Raw genomic sequence first — 18,028 nt, forward strand, 5'->3', positions numbered from 1 at the left:
TTTACAAAACAAATCTGCATCTATGGGGTTTGCACCCTCACAAAGATGAAGATTTATAATTTGAGGGCAGTCACAAAGGTTTCCAGAGGTACACCTGGAAACCTGCAACGTATACATTTCCAGATGTACTCATGGAAAATTTTGTGAATTCCCAAAAAATTCAAAACTCTACACCTGTGTCACGTCATAGACCCAAGGAATCAGATTTGAAACTCGTTTTGTGAATTGGACTCTGTGAATGGCATTTTCAGATGGAACTATATACACCTTCATTTTGCACCAGAAAATCTGGAGTACATGTGCAAATTCACTTTGCAATTTTTTTATTTTTTTTTCTCCACGGGGAAAACAATTTTAGAAACTCAGCCCTACCAGTTTTGTGCTGTGCACCCTTTCCCTTCCCCCTGACCTTATCAGGATGAGAAGAGATCGGAGACAAGTCCGTGAATAGCCACAAACGTGTAATCTTTGTGAAAGTAAATCCTTTAATTGTGACAAAACCAGCTCTGACGAATACCTATTATAGGTTTGGCATTTATAAAGCCTATTTGGATGAACTACTTTATTTTCCGTGGCGGTGAGGAGGAGAAATGTGCTACCCATACCTTTGGTCTCAAATGGATCTCCTACTTCTAGATACATCCTACTAAAATCTAAGTATTGATTGTGAGTGGAATGAAGGAGTGGGGAAATAATCTGTATTTCAACTCATCAGAAAAATTGCATTACTTTCCATTAACCACAATTCGACAGCAATTTCCCAATTCAACTTTTTGGTGCATAGAGCCTATGAATATCCAATGAATTAAACCAACCTAGTTGTTCATGTACAGCCAACACCTAAAGTGTTCATCAGATCCTGAAACTTTACAATATGTTTCTGTTATCGATAGGCCACAATTTTAGACTGGGTCTTGAAAGAAGTAATTTATACCTCTCAGAATGACAACTGTGCTATTTGATAAACTTTACATTTATCTTTAGAGTGTGCAAAAATATACTAATCACTGAAAGAATGAGGGCAAATAGTTTAAGGTGAAGAAGGAGGGTAAATAGATTAAGCGATGTGTATGGTACATATGGCCAGATACACTAAAAGACTTATCACAAAAACTGGTCACAAATTGGGCACCGACTTTTTGCGACCTGTCTTTAATTTTGCAATGCAGCCTGTATACTAATAGGTTGTATTGCAAAATCTTCAGTTTCTAGGTGTTGCAGAACAACCTGCTTAATTAATATTAACTAGGCAGGAATAGTGGCCTACATGGAACGGCAGACTACCATCGCTGTATTTACATTCCCAAACAGGAAACTTTTTTTTCAAAGTAGCAGGTTTTCCATAAATGAAGCCGTGCTGCTTTTATCTTTAAAAAAATATTTTTGGGAAAGCATCCCCTGGACCACTGTCTGTTCCCACTCAAGGCTGCAGAAACCTCAAATGAGGTTGCAAACCATTGATGCATACTACTGCAACTCACAGTTGCATCCCTTCACATCCCCATCTAACTGAGATTCAGAAGCGATTGCAAAACTCACTTTACGAGTCAAAAAGGCTTTCTCAACAAAATATGTTTAATAAGTGAAAAAAGCCATTTTGCCGTCACAAACCCTATAATTGTGCGAAGTGCAGGATTTGCGATTGCAAAATGACTTTGCTCATCTGGCCCTCAGTTCTTTTTCTCGTCAGACTCAGCAGGCTATATGGAGTTGTAAAGGACAAATGGGGAAGATTCACTTTCCCAGGATGAGATATGGGATAAGGAGATTAATCGAGAGGATGTAATAATCAGAACCACTGGAATTATGCTGTTGTGCAGCTGTGACAATGTTTGCATAAGTGTAGATTTGCCGCATTTGCCACACAATCCATCATCTACTGCATAATCTGCAGATTTTAACAAAAATAATTGTTTCTAGCTCAAATAGTTCAGAAGTCAGTAAAAATGCATTGACACATCAGCACAGTGAAATTCTATTTAAAAAGATTTTGATTGGTCACTTTTCAGTAGCTTATTACTATGTTTGAGTGTTAGACTAATACTAATGAGGTATAATTAATGCCCATACAGTGTTAACAAGCTTACAAATGACAAAATAATAATGTAATTCTATCACAAAATGTTCCGCATAATGTCCCATAACTTGCCTTTTCTTGCTGCATAATTTAATCAACCCTGCCACATAATTTGACCCGCCCGTGCCGCATAATTCCAGTGGCCCTGGCGATAATCAATTTATTCTCTTCCCTGGAAGTGCGTGATTCAGTGGCATGTAATCTTTAAAATCCACATTTTCTCGAGATACACCTTTTGGTTAAGGAGAAACCGGGAAGTTTAAAGAAAGTAGAAAAGAATATTTTCAAAAATAGAAAGTGAATGTACAATCGGACCCAATACTGTACAGCTGTATAACGTGGCTTCTCGTTTGGTATCATTAACAGACAGACAAAACTCAAAATGTTAACCCAATAAATTGAAATGCAAATGCTTAATATAGCCTCTAAATACATATGATTGCAAGATTATTTATCTCTAAAGCTGAAAGCGGCTCATTGTTAAAATAACTCGAACTCAGCTTGCTTATAAAACAGCCAGATACGCTCATGAGCAGGTTCGATATAAGTGCTATAACGAAACACAAGGCCTTACTGTATGTGTGGAATTCAACTGTACTGTGACGTTGCTCATGTCCACCCACTGGTGAACCGTATTCAGGGGCCCGGTTACCTCCTCCGAAGCCGCCGCAAATAGTTCCTGCAAAATACAATTCACGACAGCCTGCAGTGAAACTAAAGTAGCAAGGTTCTCCTCGAGGGAGATTAATACACAGCGTTAGAGAAAATGATGTTCTTTTAAGGTACGCTAGAGTAACAGGCACAGTTGGTCATTTTAAGATACAATGATGGCCCCAGTTAGTGACTCAGTGGTCAGTGTCTCATGCTTGAAGACATGATTCTGATACCAGGGCGTGAGGTTACCTAATACAACATAAAATAACATGGCATGGTATAGTGTAGCACCACATGACAAGACATTACATATTACAATACAGACCACACACTGGGGACATGGCATAGCATTACATAACACAGCGCAGTTTAGCAAAGCTTTCCTGGTTTTTATAAAGTAATAGAAGAATGAAAACTGAGAATGGACACGGAGGAAAGTAACTCATATAATACAAATTTTAAGGAGAAACAGATTGAATTGAAAATAGATAAAAATAGATGAAAGACAATTTGAAGACAACACAAATTGAAAATTACAGAAATGTTAAAAAAGGAGGGGAACCTCAACTACAATATTTATTTTATTCACGAATTAGAAAATACAGTACATCTGCAAGTTAAGTTAAGTTAACAATCGAAAACAGAAGTCGTCCGCCTTTGCTCGAGCCCGATACCCCCTTGGCTGGCATACTAGCTAGCAAGAAACCGCATGCAGGATGAGCAGAAACACCTCAGTCAGCTCCCCAGCCTCTCTCCCTCTCCCCTGGAGTCCACAAGATCCAGAAGTTAACAGGTGGGGCTGGGAGAGGGGGTCGGAGAACACGGTCTAGTGTTCAACCAAGTAAGCAGCGGGCGGAGCTGAGGGCTTAGCAATCACCAGTTATAGGTGTCAGGGTTGATACAACGTAGCAAGCATTAGGAAGCAAAGTTCTCCTGCGTACAGTTTGCCCGCAGGTCCTGTTTCATAGGATAGTGTTCCACTGCGGTGTACGTGGGTTGCAAGGTACCCTCGTGGCCCTCGTTGGGATGCTGCATGCATCGCCCTAGCCTGGGCCCTGTGCAGGAAGCGCCAGCAGAAGTAAAGTGCTTCTGCTCCGAGGGCGCTCTGGCTCCGTCTCCCAGCGCCAGAGTGGCCCAGGCGGAGCGGAGATTTTCGTTTGTCCGTGCCGAGACCAGAGAGCATGACAAAGCCCGGAAAATGAGAGCTGGAGGGAGACGCTGACAGCCCAGAGCCAACAGGTATGGTCCATGGAAGAACTGCCGCCCATGCAACCAGGGCCAAGTTTTGGACGGTGCGAGCGGCGGGACCGCGCCGGACGTCGACCTCAGGGGGGCGCTGTGTTTATCTATAACTTCCGAAAGTAAGTATTTAAAAGCACCTGCTGAAAAGTTCCTTGTGCGTTTAGCCTTCAAGAAACAATTAAAATGTCAAGATACCTCTTGTGATTAATGTCCCTGCTAGAGAAAGAGATGGGAGTTTTGCCTAGTGGCAGCTTTGACTCGACATAAAGTAGCACAGAGGGTTACTGTACCTGCAGCAAAAAACGGAACTATTGGGAATATTTAAGAAAAGTGGCACTGAACACAGTGCAGCACCACTTTTCTTGCACCCCTTAGAGCCCCCTAACGCCACCACGTGGGCATCATATTTAAAATACGCTGTACCGTGGTAGTAGTTAGGGGACTATGGTCAGAATTTTTTACGCTAGTCTGGTGCTTTGCAGGATTAGCGTCAATTTTGACGCTAATCTTGCAAAGCACCCAGAGGCCCAGTGTAACCAATGGATGCCTCCTTTTAATGCCTGCTCTGAGCAGGCGTTAAAAGTGCCGGGAAAAAAATGACACAAAGAAATGTAACAGATTTCTTTGCGTCATTTGTTTTGACCCCCCTAACGAGGGGATGACCCCTTTGCATACATTATGCCTAGCGCAGGCATAATGTAGCGCAAAGGGTTACAAAATGGCGCAATGCATGCATTGCGCCTCTTTGTATATGTGGCACAGTGTTTTTGGCCTTCCAATGCCCCATTAGTGTAAAAAAATGACACTAATGTGGTGTTAGAGTGGCACTGGGGGCTCTTAAATATACCCCTATGGCAGTGCTTAATTTGTGCTTGTTGTTTCTGGTGCAGAGCACCAGCACTTATTTTTGAGGGCCAGTGCTTATTTTTCTGCCTCAAGTATCTACTGCGAGAAAAAGACACATATGGGAAAGACAGAGGAAGAGAAAAACGAAAAGCGTCACTATGGGGAAAAGCAGAAATCTGCAAGAGTGAGCTGAAAGGGCAGAGAGTACCTGTAAATGGATTGAAGAGGCTCGAGATGGCTTCAGGATTATGCTGCCTCTGTATTCCGTGTTCACACATTTAACTGCAGCAGCCGCAAGTTTAACAGGAGCTCTTTGGGCACCGGCACCTTTTTATTTACAAATTAAGCACTGCCCTATGGGGCATAGTTGAAAAAAGTGTCGCTGCACGCAGTGCTGCACCACTTTTCTTGCGCCCTTTAGCACCCCCCACACCACCATATGTGTGGCATATTTAAATTAAGGCGCACGATGGCGGTAGTTTGGGGACTAGCGTCAGAATTTTTTATGCTATACTGGTGCTTTTCAGGATTAGCATAAAAAATGTTGACGCTAATCCTGCAAAACACCCAGAGGCCCATTGTAACCAATGGAAGCCTCCTTTTAATGTGAGCAGGCATTAAAAGTGCTGGAAACAAATGACGCAAAGAAATCTGTCAGATTTCTTTGTGCCATTCCCCCCCCCCCCCATAGGGAGATGCCCCCTTTGCATACATTATGCCTGGTACAGGCATAATGTAGCGCAAAAGGTTACAAAGTTGGGCAATGCATGCATTGCGCCACTTTGTAAATATGGCACAGCGTTTTTGGCCTTCTAGCACCAAATTAGCTTAAAAAAATTACACTAATGTAGCGTTAGAATGGCACTAGGGGCTCTTAAATATGTCCAACGGGGCATATTTGAAAAAAGTGGCACTGCACACAGTGCTGCACCACTTTTCTTGCACCCCTTAGCGCTCCCCTAACACCGTCATGTGTGCGCTGTATTTAAAATATGGAGCAACGTAGCGGTAATTAGGGGACTAGTATCAGCATTTTTTACGCTAGTCCGGCGCTTTGCAGGTTTAGCGTAAAAAATGTTGATGCTAATCCTGCAAAGCACCCGGAGGCCCATTCTAACCAACAGCGGCCTTCTTTTAACGACTGCTCTGAGCAAGCATTAAAAGTGCCAGAAAAAAACGACACAAAGATATCTGTCAGATTTCTTTGCGCCATTTTTTTTCCCCTCCCTAACGGGGCAATGCCACCTTTTCATACATTATGCCTGCCGCAGGCATAATGTAGCGCAAAGGGATACAAAGTGGTGTAATTCATGCATTGCACCACTTTGTAAATATGGCACAGCATTTTTGGCCTTCTAACGCCACATTAGCGTAAAGAAAAATACGCTAATGTGGCGTTAGAATGGCGCTAGGGGCCCTTAAATCTACCCCTATATTTTATGTTGCTAGCTGAGTGGATTAGTAAAGCCAGCCTTTACAAGTGCTTTAAAACACATGAAGGTATGTGAAAGGGGAGCGATGGAGAGATGAGGGGCACATTTGCCGGTTGGTAGTGAGTGAAACTGAGGAGGAGGTCATGGAGTGGGGGCGCCACAATAAACTGTCTTACAGGGCGCCAACAACCCTAAAGCCGGCCCTGCATGCAACATCACTCCTGTGCCAGAGTTACCGGAGATTTCTCACCAGGGTAACACGACCAGCAGGCTACTGGTGAGCCCGCTGGAGGATGGGGTTAAAGTCATTTTAATCACCTTCTGAGTTTAAGTCGAGGAAAAGGGGGAGAGGAGAGTGAATCAATACCTCAATTCCATCTTTCCATTTTACTGGAGGAGCTAGACATCCGACAACATAGCTCCGTTCAGCCACTGGTCGCCGTTGCTCCTCCAGCTAGATTTAAAAAACACTCAGCTTCCACCAAAACAAGAAGCAGCCTATCCCCCGGCAAAACGACAGAAGGCATTCTCACCAGCCCCACTGGTCTTAGGAGTACCAAAACGTCAGAGCAGTCTTCAGCAGCAGCAGTCACCCTTAACTTGGAAACCGCTGGGGGTAGCCCAGCCTTACCTAGCCGAGTCTGTGAGCCCCTGGAGACATTTTCTGGCATTAATATGTCTGCTTCTGGTCCCGCTGGGATGGGGGAGGGATGCTGTCAGGCTCACAGTGAACTCTGAACTCTTTTATCTCCTTGCTCCCCCATTCTTCTCGGGTAGCCTTACAGGATGTTTCTAGCCTTGGAAGCAAGGGCTTCGACTTGCATTCTGAGCCTCCAACTCAACTTCCTGCCCCTCTTCTCACACCAGGACCTGGTGTTGGTGCTACCACCAGTGAGTCTATTATCCCAACAGGATCCCCCCAATCAGCCAAAGGCCGTAGAGGGGGAGGCACAGGTTACACAGACCCTTCTTCATTCTATATTGATAAGCGTGAGTGCTCTGGACTTGCCCACTTGCTGAGAGAAGGCCAGGAGGCATTTTGCCCTCTCAGACTGGTCTGACAGTGATGAGAAGAAGGAGACGGAACAAATGTCCATGTCTGTTCTAGATGGGAAAGATGCTAAAGATTGTATCAGTCGTACAGAGTTCCCAAAGCAGGCGCCTATAAGTGTTGGTCCCTCCACATCACCTTGCTCAAGGAGAATGAGCGGGCTCTGGGGGTTGACTACAGCCAAAGTCGAGGATTTTGCTGCAGCAGCTTTTGATCAAGGAATAATCAATCCCACGCCCTCACTGAATGTTACAGAATAACTATCATGGAATCCATACGGGACAGAATTGACACCAAGCAATCAATCTCAACTCGTCTCTGTGCCCTCCATCACCCCCATCAACAACAGATCAGTCACTGTCTGGTGCTTATGATCAAGGGCAGCTGCCCCTCCCCATTCACGTTTCTGCCGGCAGCCTCATCACAGGGCCCAATCAGGGCACTATTTAGCAACTCCTCTTGCAACATAGGTAATACTACCAGAAGGATTCACTTATGTTGAAGGCCACCCACCTGAAAACCCAAGTGGTGTTAGCCAACATGTAAAACAAATATGGAAATCATACATTCCTAGCTAAAACCCTCAGGACGGATGTAGAGGGAAACAGCTTAGTGATCACCCAGCATGATACCAGCTAAGCACTCTCTCATTCACGGTTGAAGATCTGGAAAACAGGTCACGAAGAAGCAATCTGCGTGCCTTCGGGTTGCCCAAAGGCATGGAGGGCGATGACTCCAGGGGGGTCGTGGACTGTTTATTTTGAGAAGCCTTCTCAATTCTAAGTGACTGGGATTTGGATTGTATGATCGAGAGGAAGAATCGTTTCCCATTCAGACTTCCCAAAAGGCTCTACCACTATCCTGATCTACATTGTGAACTTTATCCTTCGCCAAGAGATCTGCCATGCTGCTACTCCAAAGATGCCTGCTAAAGCCTTTGTGATTTACTTTTTAGTCCGCTCCAATTTTTGCCATCAAACAGTGGTTAGGTGCTGGCAGCTCTGAGAGCGTATTCCGTAACTCTAGAAGCTGGGAGCTACTGTCTCTCTTATAAAACCAGCAACCTTGTGGATTCAAATGGAGGGCTTTTTTTGCTACAATAGTTCAAAGGTTCAGGAACTGTTAACAAAGTGGCAGCCCTTTGGTTGAGGCCGCTTAGACCATAGTTTAACCCTTTTCCATCTATAGTGGCTCTGTAGCGGCTTTGCCTATAAGATGAGGGTTCCCCATAGGAAAGTTACTCACTGGGCACAGCTGAGACCTGTGGGGAGGAGAGTGTGGTTAAGTGATGGTTTGATGTCTGGTTCTTTCCTTTGAGGGGGTGAGGTGAGGGGTATTAGGGCACCTGAAATTTTCTTCCCCCACTTCTCTCCTTTTTATGTCTTTATGCTTGTTTCCTCTTTTCTCAGTCCCACAGGGGGTGTTCTTGGTATTTCTCAACATGTATTTCTTTGCCATTACTTATTGTTTTCCATGTGACAGCTATATCTTCGTGTATTCTGGGGTGGTAAGACCTGGGTGCCGACCTTGGCCAGAAGCCAAGTTTGATGCAAGCCCTCAGTGAGGGGCCATTGGCTCTTTGTTTGTTAGGGCACTGCTTACGGGGATGGGTTGGTTCGCCATCATGGGAAGCGGGGGCGTGGGGTGGTGAGGGTCAGGGATTTTGAGCGGTGTTAACCTGGGTTGGGTTGTGGAGACATGGTATCTGGGGAGGGATGCAATGAAAAAGCTAGATCGAGAAAATTGGTATGCTGGGGAACAAAGGTGTCTATTAGCATCACTACCAGGCAATTTCCTTCTGGGTAGTGTCTGCAACAAATAGTATGGATGAGGGGTGGCTCGGTAGTTTAAGTTTCAGTGATTCTGCTAGTAGGTGTCCAGACCAGCAAATTCATATTCTGTCGAGAAACATTAATGGGGTTAAATCACGGCATAAGCAGAAGTTGGTACAGGAGGAGATGAACACCCTTAAACCACAAAATTATCTGTCTTCAGGAAACACATCTTGCCCAGGCAGAAGTCTCCTTATTGAAGGATCTGGGTTATAGGTTACAGGGTCAAGACGGATTTGCATATGGCTGGGTCTTAACTGGGGTGGCATGGTGAGCAAAAGAACGGTGGATTAAACCCAGATCTGTGACTGGGGGTGAGTGTTTGCATTGTTCAGCACTACGTCCATCATCCTTTTGTGTTGCTAAAGTTGCCCTATGTGGGAAGGGTATGCCCAGACGTGGGCCCCTTGCTCACTGTGCCACTGATGAAGGGTGATACCCTGAAACCGGTCCCAGAATGCTTGTTTCCAGTCCAGGAAGGACCTGGCTTGGCAGTTCGGGCTGGACTGTTCCCATGAGGAACAGGGTCAAGACTGATTTGCATATGGCTGGGTTTAAACTGGGGTGGCATGGTGAGCAAAAAGATTAAACCCAGATCTGTGACTGGGGAGAGTGTTTGCATTGTTCAGCACTCCGTCCGTCATCCTTTTGTGTTGCTATAAGGTTTGCCTACATCATGTTTTTCCTCTGCACAGGGAAATGTCATACTCTTGGCTCAGGATTGTAAATGGAGAGTGCAACATCAGTGGGTAGATGGGGGGGGGGGTCGATGGCTCTTGGCAACCATCCAGAAGTATAGCATTTGCTTCACCATCTATGTTTTCTATTGTCCAAATACAGATGAACCAAGGTTGTTTGATTTTCTGCTAACTGAGCTCAGCCTTTGGACACCGCCCTATATAGTCTGCAGTGACTTCAATGTGACGCTATGCCCTAATAGGGACTCGTCATCTCAGATGTCGGCTCCTGGTGTGGCTCAGCCTAGTGGGGCCTCTGAGGGCAAACACAAACTCAGGGAGGCTCTACATACGCTCATCTCCTCATTTGCACTGGTTGGCCTCTGGCGCTTTGAGAGATTGAAGGAATCCGTCTTCACATTTTATTCAGCTCCTCAAAAATCATTGACATAGATATGTTCCTAATTAGCATCTTGCTGGTTTCATCTTCTAAGTTGCCTCTTAACCCAAGGGTCATATCTGACCACAAATCCATATTTCTGTTTATTCAATCGACCAGGCATATTCAGGCATTAGGGCTTCGGGGGTGGACATTTTGAGCATAAACTCCAAATTGACACTGGCTATGTCAATGCTATGAGCTCTCACTTACAAGAGTTCTTTGAGGTTAATGGTAGCTTAGCATCACCCTATGTCATCTGGGATGCATGTAAGGCCTCATGCTGTGGACAAACGCTTCACATCGAGGTCATCAACGGAAGGCAGTTATTGTGGTGGAGATGGAGGATCACCAGACTCTCAGTACTTTGGAGTCCGATCTAGGATATAGCATTATAGCCTGGGACAGGCCCCAGTTTGAGGCCCTTCTGGAGCAGTCTGTCACTCGGAAGGTTTCAAATCTGTGATCGGGCAGTTAAAAACCATCACACTAGAGATGAAAATCTCTGGAAAATAGAGAAGATATGGGGCAGCTCCTTTCCTTTACAATAAAGGATGGCTGTAGTGCTAACACTATTCATCAGATTAGGGGTGAGAATGATGTGTTGGTGGTTGATCCAACCGCTCAGAGATGTTTTTAGGTGGCTCCATCAAACTCTCCAACATGATGACTGTTCGCCATCCACCAATGAAATTTTCCAATTTACGGGTCGGTATTTTCGACATCAACTGAGCCAGATGGAGGGGCGTGGCCAAGATGGAGACCGGAGCGGCAGCATAAACTGCAGCTCCGATCCCTGGCCCATACAATTATCCTGATTATAGCACTCTAGCCCCCCCTTCGTGGGGCGCGTGTGTCGCCTGGGGGGCCGTTCGGGAGCCGCGCCGCTGCCCGAGGCCGGGGAGCGGAGGAGAGGCGAGGAAACACTGAAAATTGCCACCATCCGTGAGACGCGGCGGGCGTCTGGCCGACCGCGTTCTCTTTCCGCCCTGTGCACACCGTAGAATCCTTCGAGCCCCGCTGCTGCTACCTGTGCTCGATGGGACCGGAGCTGCGGACCGCCGGCGCCTGCGCCTCATCCGAGGTGCAGGGATTTTAAATTGTCCCGGGGGCCTGACTGGCGATAGCGGCGCCGCCGGGGCTCTCCCTACGGCGGCGCCGCCCCTCCTCCCTCGCGACCTGCCGGAGCGGGTTTACCTGGGTGCCGGCTTTGAGGGGAGACGGCCGCGGGTGGTGCCGGTGCCCCGGCTCTCCTCCCGCTTGCCGGGGGCTGCCCCGGGCGTCGCTGCCGCCGACCTGGTGTTCGCCGCCCCTCTTCCCTCGCATCCTACCGCAGCGAGGTCGACTGGACACCATTTACTGACGGAGACGACGGCGAGTGGAGCTGGAGTCCCGGTTTCCCTCCTGCTTGCTGTGGACCACCCTGAGCAACGCGGCCAGCCCGGAGGTCGGACCGCACACAAAACTCAGCTGCACGGCCAAACTGATTGCGACCGCCATTTTATTTATTTATTTTTTTTTTTAATTGAAATTTACCCCGGCGGTTCAAACAAGGTAGCGGTGCATCCTGGAAGATACGGCACTGCATTGTAATAGTATACTGGAGGAGGTACTTCAAGACGTGGTCGTGCAGTGTGGCGGTTCAGTGACGTTCTCACGCCCGGCGTGGCGCGTGGGTGCTGGCTTGCAATTTCAGGCCCACTGTTCCTATGGACGGGTGGTTTGTACTGGATAATCCGCTGTGATCGCCCAAATATGATGCCTTGACAAAGTCCGTTTCGCCGACGTGCAGCTTCCTCACAGCAGTCTCTATTATTCAGCTCCCCTTACACCAACGAATCGCGCCTCACCTCAGGAGGGGTGAGGTAACAAAGATAGAAATAAAGCGGACATCGGACCCGGTTGATTGCAAGAGGTGAGCCTTTCGGCAACTTTTATTGAGTCGCAGCGAGCTGTTGTGCTGGGTCTTCGCCCTGAGCCCTAAAACATCCGGTACAGCTATAACCTTTAACAACTCCGTAGTGGCTCGTCTTCAGCACAATAGCACCAGGAACCTTTATCAGTGTCATAACCTTTAGGCTGTGTAAGTAGTAGTCAACGCATTAGACTACTAATCTCTAATATCATTGTCCTGCCTCACCCGTCCTCAATATCCAGGCCGAACTGGTGTAACGCCTGACTCGGCTGTACACACCACTGCGTATTCACTTGTTGGTCTCGCGCCTTCGTATTCCTGCACCTACCAAATGGTCAAGCCAAAGACCCCACGTGCACCCCCTAGCAAAATGGACCATACTACTTCATCCCCCTCAGAGGCCCACTCTACCACGCAAGTGACCTTGGAGAAACTGGAACTTACCCTGCAATCACATACTTCGCAATTCGATAAGATACTGCAAGCTATTCTAGACACTAGATCCACCCTGGAAGCTAAAATAGGCTCGGTAACAGAAGACCTCAACTTACTGCGCACAGATCAACGCGCTCTAGCAGACAGGGTGGCCGAACTTGAAAAAGATACTGCAACTCTACCCAGCACTGTGTCTGATCTCAAATCGCAATTAGCGCACCTATCGTTAGATGTGGTCTCCTTAAAACGCAGAACTGAGGATGCAGAAAGTAGGTCTCGCCGCAATAATATTCGGCTGGTGGGATTCCCTGAACGTGTTGAGGGCCTTAGCACTGAATTATTCATAGAGCAATGGCTCACAGACACAATTTTCAAAGGCAACATTCCGAAGTTTTTCTCCGTTGAAAGGGCTCACAGGATCCCCGGCAGACCCCCCTCACCTGGCTCACAACCACGCCCGCTCATAGTAAGACTCCTTAACTACCGCGATAGAGATCTCATCCTACAGTTATTCCGCAAATCTGGTCCGGTAAGCTTCGAAAATGCGCTGATCTCTGCTTATCCAGACTTTACGGCAGAAGTACAACAGAAACGTAACTCTTTTTACCGTGTTAAGGCATGTCTCCGCAAACATAGTATCAAGTACGCGTTGATGTTCCCAGCCAGACTCCGGGTGCAGGACGACACTCGCTTTTTTTTTTTCACCACCCCGGAGGATGCCTGGACCTGGCTGCATGCCAAAGGTCTGGCTGACCCACCAGTCGCAAGCACTTGGGACGACAATAGCTCTTGCACTACTTCGGGCCGCAGACAACGCAAAAAACGTGGAGCTAAACCATCACCTGAACAGGCACAGTCCGAACGCTCCCGGCTCCTGCGGGCCACATCCAGCTTCGTAAACGCATCGCCCACTACCTCATCCACGCAAATGGACGCGGACCGGGAACAGGACACAAATTCGGACTCAGCGGACTTCACGCTTGGTCCTTCCCTCACACCCCGTGCAGCTGATGACATATGCTAAGCAATTAAGTTCCTTCCACTTCCGTTATCTGGATATGCTGGTGTAACTTCCCGTCTCTCTGGCTGCTTGGAGGCAGTCGTTTGTTGCTGCCGTGTTTTCGGCTGCGGCGCGGGGCTCGCGGGCGGCCCCCGGGGGGAGTACCTCGCACTTTGAACCATGAGTAATTTGGGCAGGGTAAATCCATTCCCACACATCAATGCCCTCTGGCTCCCCCCTGCTCCATATGGACCATTCTTTCAAGCCGGCACTTGCCGGAAATGTTTATCTATTAGTAATTTTAGTGTTGTTATATTTCATATTAGAGTGCACCTTTTTATCTATTGGTTGTTTTTGTTACAGGCTAGTTAACTGTAAATGCGGCAGCAAACGTACATGTCATATCTATTATAGTAACATGATTACAGCTCACAGAATAGTGCTCATTGACTGTCAAGTCCTAGCGGGGGGGCAACACAATACTTTCATACTGGGGGTAACGGATATCCACCCCTCCGGTTACATGACGGCTACAAAAATAACATGGCTACCCAAACACACCAAGGTATCTTGAAATATAGGGTACTCACATGGAATATTAGAGGCATGGCAACTCCACGGAAACGCCAAAGAGTTTACGCCTTTCTCAAGAGGCATCAAATACACATAGCTCTATTACAAGAGACACATCTTTCCAAATCTACGTTGGAAAGCACACGTTCAAAATGGAAAGGTCAATTGCATGGCACCATTTCCTCGTCTTTCGCCCGTGGAGCAGCCATTTGGATTGCTCCTGGGGTCCCATTTGCCACGTCTCGCGTACAGTGCGACTCCAATGGTAGGTACGTGATACTCGAAGGTACCCTTGATGGATCCCCCTTAGCCCTAGTTGCACTATACTCCCCAAATGTAAATCAACGCGATTTTTTATCTACACTGTCTACCGGTAGTCTCAGCGATCCCACACTAGAGTGCATATGGGGTGGAGACTTTAATAATGTTCTTGACACTCAAATGGACCACTCGTTTCCCCCACTCGCCACGGCCCCTTCCAATCGTGCCGCACAAGCTCTAGTGTGCTGGGCATCAAATAATGGGTTGAGGGATGTGTGGAGGGTGAGCCATCCTGTTCACCTCGAATATTCGTACTACTCCCCCGTACATAAGTTACACACTAGAATAGATATGATTTTTGTATCCGCAACCGTAATTCATAAAGTATGCATGTCTGAATACCTAGCGCGCACTATATCAGACCATAACCCCCTCTGCGTCATAATGGCATGGGGTCACACGCACACGCGCATACCAACATGGCGACTGCAACCAGAAGCTCTTTTAGATCCCCCCTTCCAAACAGATATGTCTAAAAGACTAGCAGATTACTTTCTATTGAACAAGAATACAACCTCATCCCGCGCCATAGAGTGGGATGCCCACAAAGCAGTGATACGTGGACATTGCCTCACGGCCACGTTCGGAATGAGAAAAACACTCACCAAAGAATTACAAGATCTGGAGGTAAAACTCCAGAACGCGGAGAATGAGTCAGCCGGCGCAGAATCCACATTAACAACATTGAACTCGCTCAGAGTTGCCCATAGGGAAGCAGACAATAGATTAAGCAAACATGACTACAGACATTACATGGCAAGACAACACGCTGAAGGGGACAGATCGGGCAGACTACTGGCCTGGCTGTCCCGCCAACCCTCGCAGCCAACACCCATAGGTGCGATACGTTTAAATCCTGATATCGTTGTTAATACTCAGACGGGCATCAACGACGCCTTTTCAACATACTATCGCACCCTTTACACAGCCCCTCCCCCTCCTCCAGAGCAGCACCTTGCTGACATATTAAATCCTGTCTCTCAAAACCAACTTATCCTTGATAACATCGCTGCTCTGGATGGCCCCATTACTATTGAAGAGCTGCGTATAGCTCTATCCCAAATGGCACGCAGTAAAACTCCCAGCTCAGATGGGCTACCGGTAAAATATTTTAATTCCCATACTACCCATCTCCTACATCCACTCATGGAGGTATTCAACGAAGCACACCGCAATCTGCAGCTGCCAGATTCTATGCGTGAAGCTTTGATAGTCGTCCTCCCAAAAGCGGGCCGGGACCCTCTGGATGTCAAATCGTACAGGCCGCTCTCCCTACTTAATACAGATTGCAAATTATTGGGGAAAGTACTAGCAAATAGGCTCCTCCCCTACCTACCAAACTTGGTACACCAGGACCAGTCCGGCTTTATCCCTGGCAGAAGCACCTTCTTAAATATTAGAAGACTCCTACACATAATGCATGGTAACACAAATACCGAAGCGGTGGCCCTCTCCCTAGACGTCGAAAAAGCGTTTGATACGCTAAGCTGGAATTATCTCCTACGCACACTCAAAGCGTTCGGTTTCGGTCCTGGCTTCATCAGCTGGATCAAAACACTTTATTCCATGCCTATAGCCCGGGTCAAAAATGGCCGCACTATCTCCGAAGCATTCCCTATAAGTAGAGGCACCAGACAGGGCTGTCCACTATCTCCTGTACTATTCGCTATTGCCATGGAACCATTAGCAATTAAACTACGCAACAACGCACACATATGGGGCATTCCGGAATTGAACACTTATCACATTATATCCCTATATGCAGACGATGCCCTAATATACTTGCGCAACCACTCGGCCTCCATGGGTGCGGTGCTGCAGTTGTTGGACTCCTTTGCCCTTGCCTCTGGCTTGCACGTTAATTGGTCCAAGTCAAGTATCTTCCCTCTTACCTCTATCCCACTTGATCGCCACACGGCACTTCCACAATATAAACTACCGTGGTCATACACAACCTTTAAATATCTAGGAGTGCAGATCTACCATTCTATCACAGATCTGAAAGAGGGTAATATCGACAGAGTACTCAGCTCCACCCGCAGCTTAATACCTTTTTGGAGCTCGCTCCCCTTGTCCCCCATGGGTCGAGTGGCGATTGCCAAGATGCTTATCCTTCCAAGGTTTTTATATTACTTCACTGCCCTCCCGTTGTGCCTACCACGCTCGTTCTTTGCCAAACTGCAATCAATATTAACCGACTTACTCTGGGGCAAGGACAGACGCAGGGTAGCGCTGACCATAACACAACACTCGCAAGAGGCGGGTGGGCTGGGCATGCCTAATTTCGAAAGATACTACGCAGCAGCTCAATTGTCGTGGCTCTCCACATGGCTCCAGGAGTCTCCCTCTGCTGAAAGTACAATGTTGCAGACACATATAGCCCCGCAGAAGCTGCTGTGTATAATGCTGTCGGGCCCTCCCTCCCAAATCCCAAAATTAATACTGTTGGAAGCAGCTCGGTTCTGCTGGCGCAGATACATCCAAGGCAAGACCTCCTCTCCCCCTTACTCACCCTTGCTACCGCTATTTCAATTGCCGGGCACTCAAATCCTCTCAATGCATCGCGATACGCGGGAAATAAACACACTGAAGGCGAGCGATCTATATTCTAGCTCTGTAATGTGCACCTTTGCGGAACTGGTGTCTGCCGGAGTGTTCCACAACGGGGCCTTCTTGACATACAGCGCCATTAAGCGGCTACTTAATAACCTTTGGGGGGTCGGTGGCGCCGAGCCCCCCGAGTCCCCATTACTTACCATTATCCTGACCATAGGTTGCACAAAAGGCATTATAACTAAATTGTATAAAGCATTGATGGCGGCGGTTTGCACCACTCTGCCGCATGCTAAGGCACGTTGGGACTCTGTCCTCCCTTCGCCACTACCTCAAAAGACTTGGATCGCAGCTCTTGCAATGATCAAATCAATATCCCGTAATCCTCGCCTGCGATACACCCAATTCAACTATATTCACCAATCATATTTATCCCCAGCCCGCATCCAAAGAATATATCCGAGCACAAGCCCGACATGCCCAAGATGCGCCACTCCAGCAGCTAACTTTTACCATATGGTTTGGAGCTGCCACTCAATAAACTCGGCTTGGCTCCGCGTTACAGACGTCACAACAGACATCTCATCTCATACTCTGTCACCCACGCCAGATTCCTGCTTACTTGGCGTACGCCACCGCACCAGAGGGGATAAACAAATACATAGATTCATAGACTTAGCATTCGTTGTTTTCAAACGGCTAATAGCAACGCACTGGAAAGCACCACACGTCCCTTCCCACATGACCTGGCTTCGCGAGTTACATTGTCGCGCACAGGCTGAAGCCCAGACACTCCGCTCATTGCAACACAAAGGCCTCATACAGGAGGGCCCCGAGGTGTGGGACACATTTGTGGTGGCAATAGAAGCCAGGGATGATTTGTATCCCCCATGAGCAGTGTATTTTACACACCCACCACATCTCTGGCTGACATCGTCAATACGACAATTACGCTGCCCTAACCTTTCTCACTCTCACTT

At 47.3% G+C, this 18,028-nt stretch overlaps 1 protein-coding gene across 1 annotated transcript in view; it reads right to left on the reverse strand.

The window, feature by feature from the left end:
* Positions 1–18,028, reverse strand: part of ASAH2 (N-acylsphingosine amidohydrolase 2) — a 302,407-nt gene that overhangs the window by 147,362 nt on the left and 137,017 nt on the right. The window contains exon 12 of the mRNA XM_069242459.1: positions 2,652–2,756. Within this exon, the coding sequence (XP_069098560.1) occupies positions 2,652–2,756 (105 nt within the window). The remainder of the gene's footprint in view (positions 1–2,651; positions 2,757–18,028) is intronic.

This window comes from Pleurodeles waltl, chromosome 6, assembly GCF_031143425.1.
Source record: "Pleurodeles waltl isolate 20211129_DDA chromosome 6, aPleWal1.hap1.20221129, whole genome shotgun sequence".
Taxonomy (NCBI): Eukaryota; Metazoa; Chordata; class Amphibia; order Caudata; family Salamandridae; genus Pleurodeles; species Pleurodeles waltl.